The following is a 22,949-nucleotide window of genomic DNA, read 5'->3' on the forward strand; positions in this document are numbered from 1 at the left end:
TTAATGTTACTCCAAAGTACTTTTGAGTGCAGTTTGTTTTTTACATAAATAAATAATTCGTAAATAAATTGAATGCTTTGCTCTTTAATTTATTAACCAATTTAATTAGGAAAGTCAATTTTACACTTCAAAAGGTTTTTAACTTTATCTATTTAAAAAAGTCGTTTAATTAGGGACAACGAAATTTGGACTTTTTAACTGTAAGGGATGGAAGAATTGCTTTGCAACTTCACCATTGCCAACTCTATTGCTTGGTTACAGTTACATTTCCATGTGAGTGAAAGAGTAGAAGAACAAGAGTAATTTTTATTATTATTATTATTATTATTTTTTTAATTTTAGACTAATGAAATGAATTCTTTAGACTAAAAAAAGACATTGAGCACTAGCAACACAGGCTATCGGCTCTGGAGTGACTTTTATAATCATTAAAAGTAAAGAATTAATGTTGAGCTATTTTATTAAGTGAAAAGTGTAGAATTTCTTGTAAGACATGCACATTTTAAAGAAATGAATTCAAGTTTTAATCATTACGTAAATTATTAATCATTACATATAATTCTTTCGAGGTTTTTTGTTTGGGTAATGGAATTCCCTTTATAAAAATTGTAATTTGGTTTTGTTTAATAAGGAAGCTCGCGCAATGTTAAATAAAGTAAAATGAGTTTTCCAAAGGAACGACTTAAATTTCTCTACAATGGGCAGCTGCTTCTGATCGAAACTAGTAAGGAGCTTTTACTTGGTACTTTAAAAAATATGCATCCCACTTACTTTCGGATTGAATTGGATAATGTGTGTGATATTAAAACAAACTTTAATTATGCTAGTGCCCAGGCGTTGGCCTATAATGATATAATTGACGTTAAATTTGTAAGTAATAAATATGATAAAAATGTTAAAGTCGATGGAATAAAAAAGGCGGCTAATCGGAGTAACAGCGATAAGGAATTTGTTAACGCAGGCACGAGTAATCGAGAGAATACTTTTCTGCTCCGTTTAAGTAACGTTGAATTAAGTAAGTTGCAGTCACAAGTGAAAGATTTCGTGTATATTATACAAACGGATAAAAAATACCACAACGCTTTGGCTGACATTACAAATCAATCGATGATAGCGTTGATAATTGAACCCGTAGAATCCTGCAGAAATAATAAAACGTCAGTCATAGCAATTGCGACTGCAACAAATGTTTACATTTTTGATATTCTTTATCTGGGTAAGGTCTTCCCCGACTTCGGTCGCATTTTAGAAACAAAATATCCTCGCAAAATTGTACATAATAGTCATTGCATCGTCGATCATTTACAACATCGTCAAAACGTTAAGTTGTCCGGAATATTTGATACTTTTGTGGCTTACTGTCTAGTAAGTGATGACAAGACACACAGAAGTCTTGAAGAAACAATCCAAGACACATTGAATATGCCGTTTACATATTTCGTGACTGAGGAAACTGAAACAAATCCGTTTAAACCCTATAAGCGGCCTTTAACGAACGCGTGGCTTTCGTCAATTGCCAAGAAAGCTTTACTGCAACTAAAACTTGCCGAATATCTATTACATAAGCAGATGCTGAAAAATTTTTATCTTCATTGTGAACAAATTTCTAATACATATGTGGCTAAATAAAAATGTTAAACTATATATTTATATATTTATATACCATCTTACTACCTCTAACACAAAACACTTTATAATTTATTATTATGCTACTACTTTTATATATGTGTCATTTTAATATCTTCTATCCACATTCACCTTGAAATATGTATCGTTCTAATCTCTACTCTTCCTCTAAGCCAGTCAATCGTCAAGTCCGCTGTGTATGTTTACAACGTATATTCTTAACCCGTTACAAATCCGTTGGATGGAAAGAAATCATAATCTTTTAGAAGACACCGGAAAATAATGCAGCGTTTGTTGCCTGAGCTTTTAGCTACATCAGATTTTTTCTGTTCCACTTACAAGTTCCGAAATAATTTCTGTTGTACTGTTCTACAAAATAAATGATTTTGAATTATTTTCGCAATCCCTAACAATATTTCATTAAAACCCATAAATAAAGAAAGGTCAATCCGTTGGCGTTTACTAAGTAACCCGGTTAATTATTTATATTGTGTTGCCGATAAAGAGACAGATAGATGAAAAGGTTGGTATATGGATAGGTAAATGAATATGAAGTCGAACAGATAGAAGAACAAATGAGCGGAAGTGTAGACGGACGCAAAGAACGTTGGAATAAAAAGTAGGTAGACGAAACATTAAACAGAATGAAAGAATGAAAAGAATTAGAAGTTCGGGTTTATTAAGCTTAATATATATATATATATTTATGTATGCACATATAGATCCTTCATGTATGTTAAAGAAACTTACTCTAAGTTTATTAGTGAACAGTTTTAGACTCAGATGAAACAGACATTTCATTGTGTATGTGCATTTGAAAATATCCAGGCATGACGTCATATAGATTCATCCTAGATAATCTGTGAGGCAAATTGTCAGTTCAGGAGGTAATGAAACCCGGAGTATAAAGGGTGTTGTGTTATATTGAAATATAAAATATAAAATCTTTTCTTAGCTTTAATTTAGTTTCATGCCTAGAAAAATAGGTTAACTTGATAAAAAAAAAATAAAACGAAATAAAAATGGCATTCAACATTATGATGACATACAACAAGTAAGAAAATTAGCTTTAGTCGCGCACGAATCTTTTATACTAATCACCGAAGTAGGTGCGGCCGATTTAATCTATTTTCAGAATAAAACGAGAAATTTATGTTCACTTTATGGTTAACAAGCAAAAAGCGCGAAAAACAAAAGTGTTCGCCGAATGGGATATTGTTTAGCACAACTACTACACATTCGTGTAGACGGGTAGCTGGACTAATGAACGGACGAACGTGCTTAGGTGCGTTCCGAATTTGACAGAGGCTAAAAATCTATATACTTCTTATACATCTCTTCACTTTGCACAGTACTGTACTCGTGTCTGTTCACTGATTTTGACTATTTCCAATACCAAACTAAAAACAAGAAGTTTCAATATTTCTGTTAAATTTGAACTCGATTGCTCCACTTTTGCTGACAAGAGAATGCTTACAACAGGCATTACACAGACGGATAAACAGACAGACGGACTTGCTTAAATCGACTCAGAATTTCATGCTGATCAAGAATGTATGCAGTTTGTGGGGGTCTCTGAAGCTTGCTTGTGGGCGTTGCAAACGTTTTGACAAAATGAATATATCCCTCATCCTTCGATGATGGGAAATATATTCGAAGAATAGGGATAGGAAATATATTCAATAATTTCGATAACAAAATTGTTTTTTATAATTTCTCTCATCAAAATTGAGTGTCAATGTATATATCTTTTTTCGTTAAAATCGGTTGAAATTCTTCTACATTAGTTATTTTTTCACTACAAAAGTTACCTGACGTAGTTGCAATTACCTGCCTGTTTCGGATTTCTCTATACGGATCTAAAGAGCTTTGCAGGCCTCTTTTAAATTTTTCGCTGCGTCCTACCGAAATTTCTTAATTTAACTCACAAAGAACAAAACGTATATAGTCACTTCTCAAAGAAAAAATCCGGCGGTCGGTTTATAGTTGTTGACGCCGATAATTTTTGCAAATAGTAAATATAAAGATTATCGTACTAGCGATGGAAATTCCAAAAAATTGGGAAAAGAGTGCTTTTTATTAAAAAGTTAAAAATATGATTTTTTTTTGGCTACGAGTCAGTTGTTAATGTGCATAGGTTAACTATTAAAGTTGAGGGTTGCTATAACGTTCAGATCATTGTATGATTGGTCGATATGTAAAGGTGTATTTAAGAAAAGAATTGAAGAGAAAACTGACGGAAAAATCGACACTACTTGCATGTTAATCTTAACGTCGTTCCATCTTTATATTCGTCATACATCGAGAAAATGAAGATCAAAACCTTTGCAAGTATCCGACTTGGGCATACCATTGCAACACATCAATGGTTCCTTAAGAATGCTACTCCTCCGATATGCGCTTGTGAACAACAACTCACTATTAAACATACACTTCGTGAACGAAGATTAGTTTTCGGGCCATCTAATCCTATGGACGTCTTGGAAGTACCTTTGAAACTTAACATAAATATAATTTATTTGTTTGCATTAAGTTTTAAGTTTAAGTTAAATAATTTATTTTTATTTAAGCTGCTGAACTAATCATACAAACTACCTAAAAAAAAAAAAAGAATAACCTAAACTACCTAAAAAAAAAAATAAAAGCTAATAGTCTTAGCTGCTAGTGCTTATTGTGCTTTTAGTTCTAAAATGTATTCTTCTATTGATTTATGGTTGTTATAATCTGATTGGCGTGACTTCAATATGGAGGTTCTATCGTTTTTTTTTCCTGTTGCTAGGCACTATTTTCTTCTTTACAGTGATGTGACACACGTAAGAGTTTCCGTGAAGGTATTAGATTAATATATAGTAATTCGATGTGATTACCTAAAATACTAAGTTATTATATACATATATATATATTTATAATTGCCTAAATACTGTGCTGTAAGAGACATTGCAGTCTTATTATTATTAGTACATTAGATTACTGGCGATTTGCTATTTTTACAAAATTGTAAAGAGAAAATGGTTGAAAAAGATTAAGAAAAGAATTGAAGGGTTTTTAAAAGCAGTCTTAAGTGCTTAGTCGCGGAATTTCCTAAAATAAATGCAAAAATGAAAAAAATTCCACTGCAGTAGATATTCTATTTTTGGAAATCCTGTTATGCCGAAGCCTTGTTCTAATAATTCCACATTTTCTATCGGGTTGTTTCGACAACGTACTTTACAAAGTTAAGTGAGGGATGCTTGGCTTATGAAATGAAAATATCGTAAATAATTAGCATAGAATAATGTTTCGAGTCTGCAAAGCATTAGGAAATTCAGTAAAAAATTTTTGATTATGCATTTTGTACAAATTAGCCATCAATAGCGCCTATGACACCGTTAATAAAATATCTTGGATATAAGAGGCTTACTTTTTGCTTTCGACAAGTTCGAATGCGTCAACGGCCTCAAAATCAAATTTCAAACTAGGCCGACCATATCGATACCAAAAATATAGTCTGCTGCTTACAAATAAGTGCTCTCTAAATGTCTTCCAAGCTTCTTTGGCAACCTTTTCCAAATTTTCTCCGAATCTCTTCGTACAACGGAACCCCTGCTGTTTTCTTAAATAATTGAAATTTTATTTTTTTTATTTAATTTCCTATTAGAAGCTAACGAGTTTATTGAAGGGTTTTCATTTGGTTTTTATTTACATTGAACTTTTTTTGGCATTGAAACGATTTTTATGGTTCTCTCGTACATTCACATTTATTGACGGCGGCGTCGAATCTTGCGCTTTCGGTTTCGGTCGGCGATAATGCGACGTTTAGGTTTACTTACATTTGAAGATTTTCTTCGCCCAGTCTGCTTGCGACCTTTGAATTCATTTTCCTGGCTGTGACTTTTCGGGGATGATGATGGTAGTACTGATGTGGATGGAGTTGGAGATGTAGGATTTGAATTCGATTTTGGCTTGATATCTTCAATTGTCTTCTCAATATCTGCATTAAAGTCGTTCTCCGGATTTCCAAGACTACTTTGACAATATAAATATTTGGAATCCATTGCTTCATTATCCTCGCTACGACTGCATACATTCTCCCTTGTGTTCGAAGGGACATAGTAATTTTCATCGATCTGATCGAGGTATCCGAAACGTACGCCTGCATCTAGAGTAAGCTGAAGGGCCGTTAGGAGATTAGTAGAAACATCGCGATGAGTGAAACACATATATTTGAGAATGTCCATGAGGCTTGCCGGACGGCGTTCTAGAAAGTCGATGTCGTGTAATGCTTCTAAAACGGACTTGCCATCAATAAGCGGCATTTTGCAAAACTGCTTAAGTATCACTAACAATTTCAAATTTCACTAAAAATTTTTAATCTTTACAAACAATTTTAGATTCTTTGCCTCTTACACGGTCGAACAGAAAATAAATGATTTCATTACAGCAAATTTTTGACAGGAAAATAATCTATGTGACTAAAAAAAAATTTTTTTTCATTTTTCTCTGTAGCACAGTAGATGTGACAGTGTAAATAATCCTGTTGTTATATTACAAACACTGTCCATTGACGGGCGAACGGTGTAAAGATATATATGTATATATATATATATATATATATATAAATACATGTACATTCTATGGTGTCTATAGTATAAGAAAATTGTCCACGAATACGTTTGTTAAGCTTCCCGACCAAAGGTGTTTTAGGTCGACTAAATATGGGAAAATTTTAGATGATTGAAGGTTGATAACTATCTACTCGCGTCTTTATACTCTCTTGTCTGCAGCCTTGTACGTCTTTTTCGTATCTCTCTTTTCAGACCCATAAGGCAATAACCAAGAACCTAAAGAGAATACAACACTTAAACTTTGTTATTACAAAGTAAAAAACAAGAACGCGCAGAAAGTGAACAACACTAAAATAAAGAAAAAAATAATAGATTTCTTGCGAATGTGCGAGGTATACATTAGTTCGTTTCTAGAAAGTTGATCATTTCCGTGCATACTTCTCGCTTGATAAGCATTTAAAGCCACTTTGAATTTGCCATCTTCGGGGTCACTTTTCAATGCTGTGCAACCAGTAAGGGTATTTAGCGGTTCGTAAGCTTATTGCACAAATTGAATGCAAATGCAAGCGTCAGCCCAGATGTTACATTAGAATAATGGGTGCTTTGCGTCAATTGGATGCACATGCACTAGGCTCTGGCCGCTTCATATATCTTATTCTCTTTTTTCTGATTATCACCGTCTTGCAGGTATAGAAGAAGAATGATTGGTCTTACTAACAAAAAAAAAAAAAAAAAAAAACAAAATGGTCTTAATAAACATAGTATCTTATTTTTTGTTTATAGCCAATATTTTAGCGAATCTTGTTGTTCTTAAATTTCTGCTTACTCATGATCTTCGAAATACTCTGTTAAAAAATAGAATTGTTTTCTAAAGCCCGATTGCCGAACTTCTTCACAGTTATTTTAATATATTATATTGTTACGAAAATCCCAAATTCAGTAAATGTCAGCTAAGTAATTTTCGTAAGAATAAATTTCCTAAAGAAGGAAAAACCAAATGAGCATTCGCAGGCGCCTCATGAAGCTGCAGGCCGATGAAAACGAATAGCGGAAAAGCATACAGGTAAAAGCTAAGTGCATATTCGCAGGCTCGTCATGCAGGTGCAGGCCGATGAAAACGATTACAGGAAAAGCAGGCTGGGATTAGAAATGAAACCATAAAATTAGGTATAGTAAGATGCTAGTAAATTTGTATATAAGTAGAATATTTGCGAAAAGTAGAGTTAGTCTGGCAAGAACGTAGAAGTTGAGAGTACGGCCAAAATAAATTGTAAATAAATATTCCTACTGTTGTGAAAGACAAAGTAGTAAAACAAAAGAACTTTGAAGTGCATTTATCTTGATTAATATATCCACGATCTAGTGATACGGACTGTATCTTGTAAAAAGCGAATTTCATAACAATATATACACTCAAAAGAAATGTCTCCTAACAATCTTATAATGTTCTTGGATATACAGTTTCTTTTATCAAGTACAAACGGAGACATTCGAAGCAGTGTCAAATATAATTAACTTCTCCGGTCTGGAAAAGCACCCGTCTCTCTGTGTGTGTAAAAAAGAGTAATCTACCAGTACATTTGTCGAGCGTTAGAACACAGCAATCATTGAGTGATTTATTGAGACAGATTTAGGGTTCTTATGCAACTATTATTGTAAGCCTATTTTTATTTAGATCGTGAAAATTAAAATAAACACTATATGTTGTATTGGTACAGTTAGTTATTCTATTGGAGATGGCGACATTTTTTCGAACACAGTCTCCAGCAGCGACATTTTTTTCCCCTTATATTACTCATTTCTGTCAGCAGTGATCAGTCAGTCATCTTGATGGATTAATATGCAACGCGAAAAAGAGTATTAATCTTATACTAGAATTATTTTTCGAGTGTGAAAAGAAATTCGAAAATGAATACAAGATGCACACAATTTATGCCATAGCTGAAATAAAACGAAGTGCTCTCGAGAAATGCGGAGAATTCTCGAGGAGACTCTGGTCAATATTGATGAGTTAAAAGAACGAATCGCGAATGTACGTATTGCCGTGCATATTTCACCGGCCGTGGAAAAATATGTTATTGAAAAGATAACAATAATTACACTTCTTTTGGAACATTTTTTAATTCATGCGAAAAAAAAGTTAAAATCAGCCAACGATATCCATATGAGCGACGTTGAAGCGTAATACAATCCATTAATTGCTTCAGAAAGTACTGCATCTTTTCTTTCTGTTTCTGTAATTAGTCACCTCGAAATCTAATTTTAGAAGTTTCCGCATCATTTTCGTCGCTAATGAAGAAGTATAAATAAACCAACTATAAATATTAGGTGCTTCGATGTATTTTGACCATTTTTTCACATGAAAAGGCATTTATCGACATAAATTGATACAATATATGCTAATCAAAATATTTTCCATGATTTTCAACAACTTTTTCCCGTCTTTCTGGCAACAATATTGGTTTGGCGGCGATTCAGTAATTAAACCATTTTCATACTTCTTCAGAATGTCGAAACCGCATGCCTGCATAGATCTGAAGACACTATATCTGGTGAGTACGTTGAGTGCGGCAGGACATCCCATTCGAGTTGCCGCAGTATTGGCTTGACAACTTTCGCCACGTGCGGCCGAACGTTGTCATACAAGATGGTGACTTACCGCCCGTTAGCCGCTATTGTCGTTCTTTTTGCAACAATGCATCGTTCAGTTTCTTCAATTGACGTCGGTAGGCACGACATCTTGCTCATCCCATCACATGCAAAAAAAAAACTTCTTGGACATGAGTATTCCGCTTCGGTTTCGATGTGGATGGCTCCTTGGGTTAACCTATGACTTTTCGCGCTTGGTATTGTTGTAATAGATCCACATTTTATCGCCAGTCGCAATGTGCTAGTTTTAAGAAGCAGTAATAGAAATAAAAAAGCAAGAGATGGCAAACATCATGAACTAAATATATAATAGTTTTCACGCCGATGAAGTATAAGTGTGTGTGCGCATACGAATGTAACCATAGGCAATGACTTAACGGATCAACAGATATATAGGTGCATTCTAACGGACAAAAAAACAATACTAATAGACTATGGGACTGTTAGATGAAATACGCCGTAAGTTATTTATCATTTTTAGCGGTAATAATTCCTGTTATAAAGCCTATATAGCAAGCTGAATGGGTTAAACAGTAGATTATTCGTAATGAGAGAACCTTAGAGGAATATAGCATCGTAAAGACCGACACGTAACATTGAGGTTGACTACGTTTAATAGATAAGAAGACGCAACCCAGCACTGAATCAATTTAACCATAAAAACTATCCTTATCTTTACGATCTCCTCACCAGTGACAGTAACCGTATCAGGTTAAGTTTGTTTTCATATGGCGGAAGATTTCTAGCGGAATACCAAATATCTCTGAATAGACTCCTGCCGTTGACAATAAAGTGCTCACACAACGACAGAATATTCCAAGTATTTAAAGTGAGTCGATATAGTTTTCGATATCATGACAATCCAAGTCCCAAAACATTGAACTTTGGGTATTTTTAAGATCGTGATTATTTGTTTTCCTGAGTAAATATTTTCTGATACTCGACAGAAGTGCTTTAGAAGGCCCCAGTCTAATAGGCGGACTTCTCTTTCTGCGGAACAAATATTCTTTCACCGAGGAGCCCTCAGGTTAGACATACAAATTCAACAACCGATTAAACAATGAAGACGCCGTTAAAATATTAAAGGACGATCAGGGTTAAACTTAAAAATTCGAACTTCCTTCATCTAAGCATTTGATATCATTTTCTTCCGGATGTATTTCAATATCACATCCGCTGTTGTCTTCGACGCAAAACGTGAAATGAATAGAGCTTTATCGTCGCCTGCCTGGTCAGATCTACTAGTACGAGAAACATGACCGCCCAGCGCAAGCTGACTCATCGACCGCTGATCGGCTACAATTACTTAAAGCCATCAATGCTAGTGGAAGAACTGGCCTCTGCCGGAAGCATCGTCACAACCCCTTCGGTGCTTTCCTTTAATACACTTCTCTCACAGAGAAATGTAGTTTTTAGATTTTCTGAACGCCTCCGATCGCGTAAGGAGCCCTTTACGCGACACATGTCGGACTTGTTGGTTGTTAGATTATTATTGTATATACATTATTTTAATAATATTGCACAAGTGACTTCGGGTATGAGCCGGAGTCGCGGCACTTTCTACCGCATAGAAATGTTGCTAATGGAACAAGCGAAACGATATTTTGTGAGGCGCATTGCAAAGCTCGATCGATTGTAGAATAGCCAATCGATAATTTGAAAGGAAGGCGAAACAAATTTTAGATAATGGAAAGAGGGGCTGGGCTGTTATTGTTCTGAGAAAATTGCGATCGCGGGCGCTGCTTTACATAGCATTTGTGTGATATTTAAAGAAAGTTCTCAACAGGAAATTTATGTCGATTTTACTTTGATAATAAGTTTAAAAAGATTGGCGACAAATTTAGAAACCATATAAAAGAAAAAAGTTTAATAAATTGTTTATACCACCGTTAATTGTTGGAATTGCCAAGTTCTTTTCGCCTAATAGTTGACTTGATTTTTATAACTTGTACATCGATGTTATGTTCCTCTTTGTCCATTTGTGATTTTTTTTCCGTATTCAGTTCATTTTTCAAGTCATTTTTCTAATTTTTCCAACGACAGTTTCAAATTTTATGGCAACAGTAGGTAAAAGCCTCGAAAATAATTACGGGATTTTAAACATTTTAGTACCCCCGTTATAATTCTTTGTATGCTCACTAATTTTGTCATATATGTGGTTTCATAGCTGTAAGTTAGTTTACATCTCTTTTAAATATCGATAGCTGTTTTGCTTTCGAGCTAAGTATTCATACTTAATCAATCGAAAATGTAAATTCGATTTCGGATTTACTCAATAACTAGTACTGCAAATCGACCTCTGTTTGCAAGACCGAGCACGCTTTAGTATACATATATGTATGCGTATATATAAACCAAAGAGCACATCTTAAATGTAACTTTGCTTCGTTTCATTATTTATGTCAATTCAAACTGAAAATTAATAATCTTACTTACTCCAGTTGCCTCTCTTATAGGTTGTGTCTCCAATCATTAATTTGGGTCATATTTTTAATTACTCTTTAATTCTGCGAAAATTAACATAACGATAATTGTCGCACTCGTCAATTGTTGGTTGTGCCTATATTTTACATTAGAAGGGATATTATAATGTCTTCAATCTTTACATTAGGGTATGTTTTTAATTATCCTTGGATTCTATTATTATGTTAATTCTCGCTAGGGTCTTCAATTACGCTCGTTCATGTTGTTATAAATTATTTAAGATGGCAACGATAAAATTTCCTTCCAGGGACTAATGGCATCTCGATAAAAGTGTATTGAATTGCTTTTTTTTCTGCTTTAATAAAATTTATTACAATATATATATGTATGTACAGAGAAAATGTGGTTAATAATCCTTAGGCCTTATCAGCAATTTAATTGATTTTAAGGAGTAGTTGCCATCAACAAACGTCCTCCAATATATTCCGCTGCCAAGAAATGCTGCTTTTTCCGTACGATAATAAATTCCATTTGGATTTCTATCAAAACAAATATGTTTTTCAATATGAAACCATTTTCGAAATCTGGAAACAATATTAGTAACAATTACTTACGTTCTTAAGCAATTCTTATACCACCAACCGCCCTTATAATCCCTAACACATTTTTTGGTGCCGTCGTTGTCCTTGGTGTGAAAGCCAGCATTTTCATGATAACTTAACGAATCGCCCGCATCGCCTTTATACGAACCCAATTTCAGTTTGTAACGTTGCGATTCGGGACCTACTTCGAATGCATCATAGCGTGCATATTTGGTATTGCCATGATAATCTTCTAGTATAACCAATAGCTCTTGACGCCCCTGAGTTGTGGTGAGGGCATGCAATTTATCCAAACCAATCCAATATTCACCGTTTGCACTACCGAAACCGGATTTATAGTCAACCCAATTACGCTGAAAATTTACGGAACCATCCTGACGTTTCTGTATTATTGTCCATCCATTTCCTTCCTTATTGTCGTCGCAAGCAACCACAAATTCCTCGGATGAATATCGAGGAACCTTTATGCGGCAAGTACCATCCTCACAGTAATCCTCGCTATACTCGGCACAGCTTTTCGGATAACTGCAAATTATATTGAGAAAACCAAAAAAAAAGTAAACAAGAGGGAATGTTATATTTGCCTTAGGGTGAATCTTTCATATCCATCTTCTCAAATTGAGGCATTACGATCGGTCAGTAGTCGTGAAAGAAAAGAACGTCTCGTCTTGTCACCGTTTTATAGTATTTCGAGGGAAAGGTTAAAACATATTAGTTTTATTATAAAACAGGATTGTTAAGTCCCGTAAAACTCACAACCAAAAAATACCTCGTGGCGAGTGATGTCCTCGTAATATTATCCAGAATACAGTAATGATATATAGGCTTTTTACAAGCTCTCTAAAATTGTTTTTTCTTAGAATCAAAATCTCTGATAAGCTACAGCCTCTAGGGGCTAGGCTACTATTGTAAATATTTCAACTGAGCTTTAACTCAATTCCCGCAATGTAAGTAAAAGTTTTTTGTACATCACGCCTTTGTTTTCTGAAGCCTTAAGTAGTTCTTATAAATGTTTTAAATCGCTTCCTACCGTGAATCACGTCAATATTATAGTTTAGTTCCGACATTTGTCCAAGTTTTGGACTAGCAAGTGCTATAATGCTTAAGTTATAATTTCTCATATTGTAGATGTGCCTTTGGGCTAATCTTCGGAATTGATATATACCCATCAACTAAGACTATATATATATATCAATTTGCCATTTTCTATCGAAATATTTGCAATCGTAAGCAATCCAATGGCAGACGACGATCGAACTGGTGAACGGACAGAGTTATGTCGATTCGGAAATCTTACAATGAGATCTCCGATATGGATTTTACATAAGGAAATAGTTTATGAGTATAGATTTAAAAACAACCTTATCGAAATATTTAAAAAAATTACCCGAAAGGCTTGGGCCCACCAATTCTATAATGTGGCGAAAGTGATTTGGGCCCAACAGCAATTTCGTCAATTTTCGAGGAGATTTCTCCTAGGTTGCCCCGAATTTCTTTAAAGAAATCGTCAGATTTTTTGTTTCCTTCTCCTGATTGCTGTAAAATGGTTTCCAATACCTCGTTTGAATATTTTACTTCCTCTTCGACTTTTCCTGTTGTGGCCAATTGATGTTCTAGTGTCGACTGCGTTAACTCTAACTGCGATTGGATCTTTCCGTTGCTGAGTATCACCGTATCAATCCATGTTTTTAAGTCCACGTCCTATGAGACAAAAGAATTGATTGAAATTTTAGTCATCCTATAGGATTTCGTGAATTTGGTTTCACCGTATCATTTTCACTGTCAATTTCCGCGTTTGCTGCGTCACATAGAAGCCCTGCGACAAGAATTACACCTACGTATGTAGAAAACTGCATTATCAGCGGTTATGATTATAAAAGACTGACTGAATATTGATAGAAAAATTAACCTATTTATACGTTCAAAGTTAACATAACTATTTTTTTAAACTGTCTCCAAACTATTTACAATCTTTAATTAGCAGACAAACAGTGTAACAGATGTTCTTCTTTACGTCTTTGGATATTAAGCAAATACAGGAATATCTTTGGTTGAAACAAGTAGCAAAAAATTAGTTGTTGTTTGCAAAGATCCAATATTTGCTTTTAAAGAAACGCTTTCCATAACTTCTACTTTCTATTCATTGTTACGTCATTAACGTCATAAGCCAACTAAGGAGTATGAAATTTTAAGATTTATAGAAAATTTAGTTATCGACCTTTTAGCCTTTTCATTTATAGACTACTATTGGTCTACTTAACTTCTCTTGTCATGTTTTTTTTAATATCCAGCAAAGAAGAAGTACGTTAGATATCATCAAATGCTAGCAAGCTTTAAGAATGGGTATCAGCAAAAGTGTAAAGCGTATGTTTTCGTCGCAGTGAATACCATATGAATTTAGCTACATTGATCCGACACTAGCAATAAGGCCTTGCGAGCTTGCTCTTAAGCCTTTCTTGTTCACAAGATTGATTTCTTAACCAATATGTACATTAGCACGTTGTCGAATTACGACTTCAAAACTATTTTTAGCTTAGTTCAATTTATCGAGATCAAATTCAAGAGTCAGCTTATTCGGCTTTGGGGAAGAACTTAAGATAGACCCAAATTTCATTATTCCGATCGATTTCGAATCATTTTCAAGAGATTTATTTTGAAAAGCCGTTATATAAACAATCGTGTCCACTGAAACATTTTTATTCGCTTTTTACCTGAAAGTGGATCATGAAAAGTTCCATTTCTGATACGACCGTACATCACGATATTTACAATGGACTAACAGTCGTTCTTTTTGGAAATATCTCGCCTTCGAGCTGCTTTTCCGCTATGCAGCAAATGCGTACACCACGTAAGATAGCGGACCAATGAGTCGCGAGTTGTAACAGCTGCGTCTTTCCAAAAAAGACAATTCGGTTTCTTCCAAAAGTATATGTAACACCCAAAAGGAAGTTTCAGAGACCGTATAAGGTGTATATATTCTTCATCATCGTGAAATTCTGAGTTAATATAGCCATGTCCGTCCGTTTGTGTATCTGTTTTTTTGTTGGCACCAACAACTGGGTCGCAACTTCGTTTTTTTAACAAAAATTTTTGGATTTTTGCTTGTTCCTCGGAAATTACTAAAATCAGAAGACTGAAACTTTCCACATTTCTACATCTTTAGGAGACACTTTACTCTCTAGAACCAATAACGGAGCCAATCGGCCATGTCCAACACAAAGTTATAAGTAATTAAATTTAATTTTTTTCACTTCTTTGAGGTTTAGTGCTTATTTATCAGAAGACAGAATATTTCAAACTATTTTGTACACTCCTCAAATGAAGATATATTATCTGTCTAAAAATGGGTTAATTTTGAAATGGATATTGTAGACAACGCGATTAATTTTTTCTTAATAATACCAGCGATTAGGATATCAAAACGAAGAATTTGGAGAGCAGAATGCGAAAAGCATAGTAATGGGTATAAGAGATTTGGCCCCAGTCGAATATAACTTTCTTACCTATTGCTTTTGTTTTCTTTTCTTATTCTTATGATCACGTTTTTTATTATTATAATTTTGAGTAAAAATATTCCTTGTTATGAGTTGAAATGTTTCGTTAGCAACTCTTTTGTTAATAAATTCTTTTATAGTAAATTTGGTGGTATGCTTCTTTGTAAGCCGCTTGTATTGGTCGCTTGATTGCATCGGTTTTGATGACAACAGCAGGATTAATGACCAATTGCTTATAAATTTTGACATTTGGCATTGAATTGTTTATAAATGTGATGCGACGCCTAGGTAGGAGACAATGTTCACGTGGATTTACCTAAGGTTTGCAAAAACACTTCTTCGTGCGATTTAGAAACTCCTTATAACCGTTAGTAGCAGAAGGGAGGTACAAATGTCTTCTTTTGCAGGAGCTGCGATATTTCATAATATTAATGGCGGAATATTTGTGTCTAATTGTGTAAAAGAATATATAACCAATCAACTCTGTATAACATAAAAAAAAAAAAGGGGAAAAAAAAATCTCTTTTTGTATGCGTGCTTTTGAAACAAACAAAAAAAAAAATAAAAAAATATTTATATACATATTGAATTCTACGATTGTAAAACGATATAAAAATAAAGAAAAAAACGTTTGAGCAGAACAATGCTTTATAATAAAAAGGAACAGCCAAGCATTTATATAAAAAAAAAAAAGAAAGGAAAAGTAAATAACCAATACAGCAACTTGACAAAGTAAACGCAATTGGAGTAAAGAAAAGAAAACTACACGGATTAAGAAATTTGTTCGGAAGAGAAATTAATTAGATCCCAGGTTATTATTGCAAACAGCGTTTACCCGCGTGCACCTACGCACGCAGCAGGGGAAATTAAAGTTTGTATTGGAGTGGAAAAGGCTTAATAGAAAGAGGAGCAGGGATTGCCGATGTAGCAGCTACCGCGGCCGACACTGCACCGACGCCGATGCTTGTATTGTAAGTCATTTTTAGTCTATTTAATTTTTTTGTCCCCGATGAGTGGCTAAGCGCGAGCTGCCACCGCTGTGGCTGAGACGAAGGGGTGTGCATATGATGGCTATGTAGGGCCGACGCTAGACGACGACCGACTGACATACAGTGGACAGACAGACAGCAGACAACCGACGGGACTTTTCTTTTTATTTTATTTTTATTTCTTTGTCAGAAAAAGACAAATACTCAGCCGGCAATGAAAGTAACGAGTCTCATGACAATATCCACTAATCTCGCTATCCGGTAACATTCGAACGCTGCTTTCATTGTCATTTGCAGACTTTCTACGAATCCGTTAAGCATTAGACGATATTTCGGTCTATAAATGTGTTTTGTGCGGTTTCTAAAAGCAGATGATTTAATTTACCTCCCTAAAACGACTAATCTAATTAGAATGTGGAAGCTATAGCTTTTTGTTGGATACGCTTCCATCCAAGAGACAATAGAGAAAATAACGAAAGCCTCTGACGGGTAATAATAGTTCTACATCTATATTTACATGTTCAATTCACGGATCCGGGATTTCGTGTCTTATTATTAGTGAACAATTATGCTGTTGAATCTTAACCTTCTGACATGCTATTCAATGTCGTGATCATTTTCGACAATTGCTTTTCATGCTAGGCTAAGTAAATTTTTCCTCAACTAACATTGCAGTTTTCCTAGGTCCGCTGCGCAAATGTTGTATATGAAGTTAAATGCCAATGTACGAAACGATTCCGTAAGACCCAGCCGCGTTTTAGTGATGCTGATGTAAGCGATATGTTGCAAAACAATCGATTTATTGTATGTTGGTGGCGGTAATACGAGCTTTTTAATTCAGGAGATGAAGGTCGAATTAAAATGGAGCTACCTCGTCGCTTTCTTGGCTTTGACCTAACGTAAGCTAATCGATTCCGTTATCGAAAGGCCTCACAATGAAATATGTAAGTGGAGTAAAAACATCTGACCGTTTTATAGTGACCATAGCATTCATAATAAATCTTGTAGGGAATACTTTTAGCATCGACAAATTGCTGTCATTGTTAGGAAATAACGTGTATCCATCAGTATATGAAATAAAGTATCTCATGGTAAGATTGTTATCTATGAAGACTCTTCATTTATAATTCGATAGCCAAATTCTGAACTGTCAAGAGGGCGATGGTGAGTTTTCAGATTGAGCTACTGACCGGAGAAATTAAATAACAGAGATGACACATTTGAAGGGTGAAGAACGGCTTGCTCACGTATATTCTTTGGAAGCAGATTGGTTTGGACGACGATGTTTGTTTTGTAAAGCAAAACAACTGGGATGGTGAAGTAACTTTGCCGGAAATGAGTGCCACGAAGCAAGCAGAAGAGGAATTGTAGATGTACGTTTGGGCACATATTTAGAAAAAAAAATACGTTGCGACAAATATTTGATCTTAACGGCTAAGTGAGATTTTACTATAGGCAGTCTGTCTGAAATCTACAAAATGCCAAGGTCTTTTGGTTAGGTGTTCGGCAACTAATAAACATTTTTAAAATAAAATTATTGCGGTAACAAAAGGTTGATTTTTCACAGACTATGGGTGCAGTGAACGTAGACCACACCTGGGTTTTGTGGCATAAAAATTTGAAATCTTTGACAAGACAGCGGCCGGACTTCGACTGTACTAATTGGAAAACCAAGTCAAATTGCTTAAATTAGGTTTAGGGATGAGCAGAGTTGTATTTATTTATTTAATCGTTGTAGTTATAATAAAATGCTTTGGATCAGTTTGCTAATACGCCCGTAATTAACGATAAAATTTTAATTCCAACTTGTTTACATATGAAATATAATGTATATATTGAATGAATAGGAAATCGAAAATAATTTGGAATTAAAATTTAGTCGTCTATTGCGGCGGTGTTAATTAACCGATTGAGATCAATTTTGGAGTGAATATAGTGTACCAAAATGTAATTTTTTTCAATACCATTATTTAAAGTATTTAAAATCTTGGCTAGTTTTAAATTTCAAATGCATCTAAGCATGTCCGTCTGCTCGTTTGTCCATCTGCCTAACTATCTCTCTCATATGTAGCAAACATTTTCAAAGAACTCACCTGTGTAACAAGAATGGTGAATATTTTTCCGTGTTTTTTGCTTGTTACTCATAAAGCGCAACATATAAGCCATTTAAATTGGCACAACGACGATGGGTATAAAAGATTCTGCCACGATCGCATAAAATTTTTTTATTTGTTTTTTTTCCGTACATTTACACTTATATGTATGGCATGGCGCATATTCACGGCGGCGTATTACAAATAATTTGGCTTTGTTTCATAACTGATATTAATTTACTTTGAAAATTTGTACACCCTACATTCGTCATAAAACCTTTCACTCATTACTTGTACAATATACGCAACTTTAATATTAAGAGGGATATTAACATTTAGATAATCATTGATTGGATTTTGTGTTTAGTTCTTCGTCGACTCTATTGTCATATTAATAGTCATAGCAATCTCCCATCAGGATTCTGTCATAAAATGGTTAACACTGCACCGATATATTCCTTTCCATTTACTGGGAATATTTAATGACATATCGATAAATTCGTCTTCAATTGCTTTTTGCTTTTGCTTTATTAAAACGTACTATACATATATGAAAAAGGAAAAGTTGGTTAATTATTACTTGGGGTGTACTTAGGTCTTATCATCATTTTAATTGATTTTAAGGAATACTTGCGATCGACAAATGATCGCCAATATATTCCTGTACCAAGCGATGCTGCTACTTCAGAGGGATAATAAATTCCATTTGGATTGCTGGAGCAAAAAAAAATATGTTGTCAATGTGAAGCAATTATCTAATTTTGAATATAATGACAAAACTTATAACAATTACTTACGCTCTTAAGCAATTTTTATACCACCAGCCTCCCTTGTGATACTTAACACACCTTCTGGTGGCATCGTTATCCTTGGTATGAAAACCAGCATTTTCATGATAACGTAGCGAGTCGCCCGCATCGCCTTCATACGAACCCAATTTCAATTTGTAACGTTGTGATTCGGAACCTACTTCGAATGCATCGTAAGTTGCGGTCCTGATATTGCCATTATAATCTTCTAATACAACCAATAGTTCGTGATGGTCTTGATTGGTGGTGAGATCGTGTAATTTATCCAAACCAATCCAGAATTCACCATTTGCACTACCGAAACCTGATTTATAGTCAATCCAATTACGCTGAAAATCCACGGAACCATCTTCACGCCTTTGTATTATAGTCCAACGTTCTCCATTCGCACTATTTTCACACGGAATCAAAAATTCCTCAGATGAATTTTGAACCTTTGTGCGACAAGTTTCATTGTCGCAATACTCGGGGTTGTAATCAGCACAGCTTTCCGGATAACTGTAACTTATGTTAAAAAACCCAAAAAAAAAAAAAATGAGAAGGAGATAAAAAGGATACTTATATTTGCCTTAGGACAAATCGTTAATTATAATTTTCCCTCTTTGCGGGCATGTTGGTAGGCGGAGTTCCTCTTTTAAATGTTTCAACTGAACTTTATACCGATACTTGCTATGAACTGGAAGTCAACTTTTTGGTGTAGTAAGGTCTAGGTAAGGTGTACGTCTTTTTGGACAAATCAATTTTTTTCTCCTTTGAACTCTTAAGAAATTCTTATAAGAATTTGAAATCACTTTTGTTTTCGAAGTTATAATTTTTCCTATTGTGAACGTGATTTTGTCTCACCAATCAAGTCTACCGGGCACAGTTTTCTATCCAAATATCTGTCATTGTAAACAATCCAACGGCAGACGACGATCGGACCGGCACACAGACAGAGTTAAGTTGATTCAAAAATGCCACGCTCACACATATATATATTTTAGAAGGTCTATGTGTGTTTTACCTACGACGTCCACATAGGGAGAAATTTTGCGACAGAGGCTGTACATGTAAAAACAAATTTATTGAAATATTCACAACTATTACCTGAAAGGCTTAAATTTATCAATTCCGATCGTTGGCTGAGCAATTTCATTAATTTTTACGAATATATCCTGTAAGCGCTCTCGAAGTTCCCTAATGAGATCGAGGGTTTTATTACTTGCTTCTTCTGATTGTTGCTGTTTATTATTTGTGTCATCTACTTTCACTTCTATCCTGGTGACTTGATCTTCTAATTTTGTGGAGACGTCCTGCAAGCTGCTCCAAAGTTCTTCATTGAGAGCGACAGATTCGTGGTTTGCTTCTTGCAATTGCTGCCAGGCATAGTCCAATTTGATATTGGTGTCATTTAGTTGCACTTCTATACCGGCGACTTGATCTTGCAATTTGGCGGAGGTATTCTGCAAACTGCCCTGAAGGTCATCAGTGCGATTGAGAGATTTGTTGTTTGCTTCTTGTAATTGCTGCCATATATTGTCCAATTTCTGATCTAGTTTATTTGCTTCCAGCTCCACTTTTTCTATTGGGACCAACTGTTCCAGTTTTGATTGCGTTGAATTTAACTGCTCTTCGATCTTTGAGTTGCTGAGCTTCAACACATCGATCTCTTTTTTAATGTCCTCGTTCTACGAGATAAAAAAAATGGATTGAGAATTTCTTCGCCATAAAGGATTTCGTCAATTTAGTGTCACCGTAACATCTTGAGCTTGTGTGCCATATGAACGCTCCACAATAAGAATTATAGCGATGTACACGGACAAATGCATTATCAGCGATGAGATTAAAAAAGACTGAGGGTTTGATAGGCAAATTAACCTATTTATACGTTCAAAGTGAACCTTTGTTTTTTTTACTTATGTGAAAACTATTTACAAACTTTAATTAATAGACAAATAGTTCAACAGATGTTTTTCTTTACATCTTAAGATAATAAATTACAATAACAATTTACTACTTGAAAGCAATTAGCCATTTAATATTTATATTTAAAAGTTAAATAAGGGATATAATAATGTTTAAAGTCATATTTTGGAAATATCCTGTAGCAGTGTCTGTAATTAATCCTTTGAGCCTTTTGATTTTTGAATCAAAGAAGCTGTTGCCATCTGAATATTGGTTAAAGTACGCAGGCGGTCTCTATTATCCAAATTGCTCTCTCGTTTAAGGAATGACTAAACAAATCAGTTAGATGGCAGGACTGCAATATTAATCCACAAGAGTTTAACACTCTATAAAATTTCAATAATTAAAACCGATGTAATTGAAACATGGATCTGATCATTCGTAATGCAAATGGAAATGCGGTTTATTACTGTTTACTTTCCTCATGGGTCTTCTGTTGAGCTCCTTTTTTGGCTCCATTAACAGCTCAGGAAACTTTAGCAAATCTGTAGCCTCCATTAACACGGTATCATTTCTAAATATGGTGTAAGGGTATTTTCATTCAGAATCATATAATCGGTATCATTAACGGGACTGTTGTTATTATTCACTGTACGTAGGGTTTAGTAATGATTTCAAAATCGATGTCTTCTTTATTGTTTTACACAGTCGTTCAACGGGTAAGCGTTCGGCTGCGTAAGATACACTCTCGCGCTAACCCGTGATAGTAGTTTCAAATTCGAAGAGAAAGTTATTGCCTGGAATAAACACTTGCGTACAAAGGCGTAGTGAGTGTAATTAATAGTAGAAGTATTGTGCTTTTTCAATTTCCTAAGCAGCTTGTTTTTTTTTTTTTAGTTTTTAACATTATTAGTTGTGAATTAAATAGGGCACGAAGTGTAAAGCGGAAAAAGCAATGGGTGTGACTTGTCCTAAACAATGGGTTGGCTAAGAACGTTTTCAGAAGAGGACTGCTAAGTTCAACTCAGTGCAACTCTGATTGATGTCAACGCTGTGCACCAGTATATCATATGCTAGATGAAGCGGGATTTCTACGGCTAGACGATTTCTATCCTCAGAACTGGCAGATGTGCCGAGGGACTGTGCAGATCATTTTAGAGCCAAAAAAAGCATAGTATAGTATATAATAATTTCTCTACGAGCCTTTTTGCCTTTACTCTCCAAGTTTTTTGCTCATTGCTTGTAATATACACTAGATATCCTATATCAATCATGTCTATCCCATGGTATAAAGTATGGAAGTTCTCATCGTACGTGAAATATGCCAGATATACGATATCAGCCATGTCCATCCCATGTTATAAAGTATGAAAATTTAATTTTTTCCATTCTTTCCAGTCTTTTTTAAAATAATGTGATTGGCACAAAAGATTTGGTCACAGGCTGTCAATATAATTTTGTGATTTGTTTTGCTCTTATATAATTCGAAAAACAAAAATTAATTTCTCAGCTGTATTGTTTTACAGTTGTACCTAGCTTGCTTCGAAAAAAAGAATAAATAGGAACCATAAACCATTTCCGTCCAAACCATCCAAGTGCTTCCACGGTCCTTCTTCCTGACTGAGAGGCGTTGACACTCATCATGGGGTGGTTTTTTAGGGTCCTGTTAGAAAGTTTCCCGTCGAAAAGTTTCCCTATCTTATTTTTTCCCGCAGTCATTTCGCTTATTTGATTATACCTATACCTATACAGTACGATGGGGCTACACTCCTTTTGTTTTTTTCCAAAATATGCGTAACACCCAAAAGAAGGTTTTAGAGACCCTATAAAGTATA

General features: G+C 34.7%; 4 protein-coding genes across 5 annotated transcripts; 1 reads left to right on the plus strand and 3 right to left on the minus strand.

Annotated features, from left to right (window-relative positions):
• The first annotated feature begins 756 nt into the window (after positions 1-756).
• On the plus strand, positions 757-1,629 carry LOC119642745 (protein Exd1 homolog). The gene has a single exon (XM_038042012.1). It carries the CDS (start codon positions 757-759, stop codon positions 1,627-1,629), a length of 873 nt encoding a protein of 290 aa, XP_037897940.1.
• Positions 1,630-5,363: 3,734 nt separating this feature from the next.
• On the minus strand, positions 5,364-6,166 carry LOC119642746. The gene has a single exon (XM_038042013.1). The coding sequence runs from the start codon at positions 5,919-5,921 to the stop codon at positions 5,364-5,366; it is 558 nt and encodes a 185-aa protein (XP_037897941.1). The 5' UTR covers positions 5,922-6,166.
• Positions 6,167-11,587: 5,421 nt separating this feature from the next.
• Positions 11,588-13,754, minus strand: LOC119642780 (angiopoietin-related protein 6-like). Its single transcript, XM_038042050.1, has 4 exons — positions 13,612-13,754; positions 13,233-13,546; positions 11,858-12,370; positions 11,588-11,782 (listed from the first exon to the last, which is right to left on the minus strand). Exons 1-4 carry the CDS (start codon positions 13,699-13,701, stop codon positions 11,650-11,652), a joined length of 1,050 nt encoding a protein of 349 aa, XP_037897978.1. The 5' UTR covers positions 13,702-13,754; the 3' UTR covers positions 11,588-11,649.
• Positions 13,755-18,775: 5,021 nt separating this feature from the next.
• Positions 18,776-21,078, minus strand: LOC119642806 (fibrinogen-like protein 1). 2 transcript variants are annotated; one of them, XM_038042086.1, is made up of 4 exons: positions 20,964-21,078; positions 20,317-20,897; positions 19,219-19,728; positions 18,776-19,135 (listed from the first exon to the last, which is right to left on the minus strand). In XM_038042086.1, exons 1-4 carry the CDS (start codon positions 21,036-21,038, stop codon positions 18,991-18,993), a joined length of 1,311 nt encoding a protein of 436 aa, XP_037898014.1. In that variant the 5' UTR covers positions 21,039-21,078; the 3' UTR covers positions 18,776-18,990. The 2 variants fall into 2 exon arrangements, with proteins under 2 accessions (XP_037898014.1, XP_037898013.1); XM_038042085.1 differs by having other exon boundaries at positions 19,219-19,734.
• Between the last annotated feature and the right edge of the window lie 1,871 nt (positions 21,079-22,949).

This window comes from Glossina fuscipes, unplaced genomic scaffold (assembly GCF_014805625.2).
Source record: "Glossina fuscipes isolate IAEA_lab_2018 unplaced genomic scaffold, Yale_Gfus_2 257, whole genome shotgun sequence".
In the NCBI taxonomy this organism is placed as follows: domain Eukaryota; kingdom Metazoa; phylum Arthropoda; class Insecta; order Diptera; family Glossinidae; genus Glossina; species Glossina fuscipes.

What these genes read in the sequence shown, in the direction of transcription:
- LOC119642780 (XM_038042050.1), bottom strand. Translation starts at nt 13,701, where the DNA reads ATGCAGTTTTCTACATACGTAGGTGTAATTCTTGTCGCAGGGCTTCTA. An exon ending in TTGACAGTGAAAATGATACG is followed by an intron (nt 13,547 to 13,611) that starts GTGAAACCAAAT and finishes TTTGTCTCATAG; the next exon opens with GACGTGGACTTAAAAACATG. An exon ending in GGTGGGCCCAAGCCTTTCGG is followed by an intron (nt 12,371 to 13,232) that starts GTAATTTTTTTA and finishes TATAATTTGCAG; the next exon opens with TTATCCGAAAAGCTGTGCCG.
- LOC119642746 (XM_038042013.1), bottom strand. Translation starts at nt 5,921, where the DNA reads ATGCCGCTTATTGATGGCAAGTCCGTTTTAGAAGCATTACACGACATC.
- LOC119642806 (XM_038042085.1), bottom strand. Translation starts at nt 21,038, where the DNA reads ATGCATTTGTCCGTGTACATCGCTATAATTCTTATTGTGGAGCGTTCA. An exon ending in CACAAGCTCAAGATGTTACG is followed by an intron (nt 20,898 to 20,963) that starts GTGACACTAAAT and finishes TTTATCTCGTAG; the next exon opens with AACGAGGACATTAAAAAAGA. An exon ending in GATAAATTTAAGCCTTTCAG is followed by an intron (nt 19,735 to 20,316) that starts GTAATAGTTGTG and finishes TTTTAACATAAG; the next exon opens with TTACAGTTATCCGGAAAGCT.
- LOC119642745 (XM_038042012.1), top strand. Translation starts at nt 757, where the DNA reads ATGCATCCCACTTACTTTCGGATTGAATTGGATAATGTGTGTGATATT.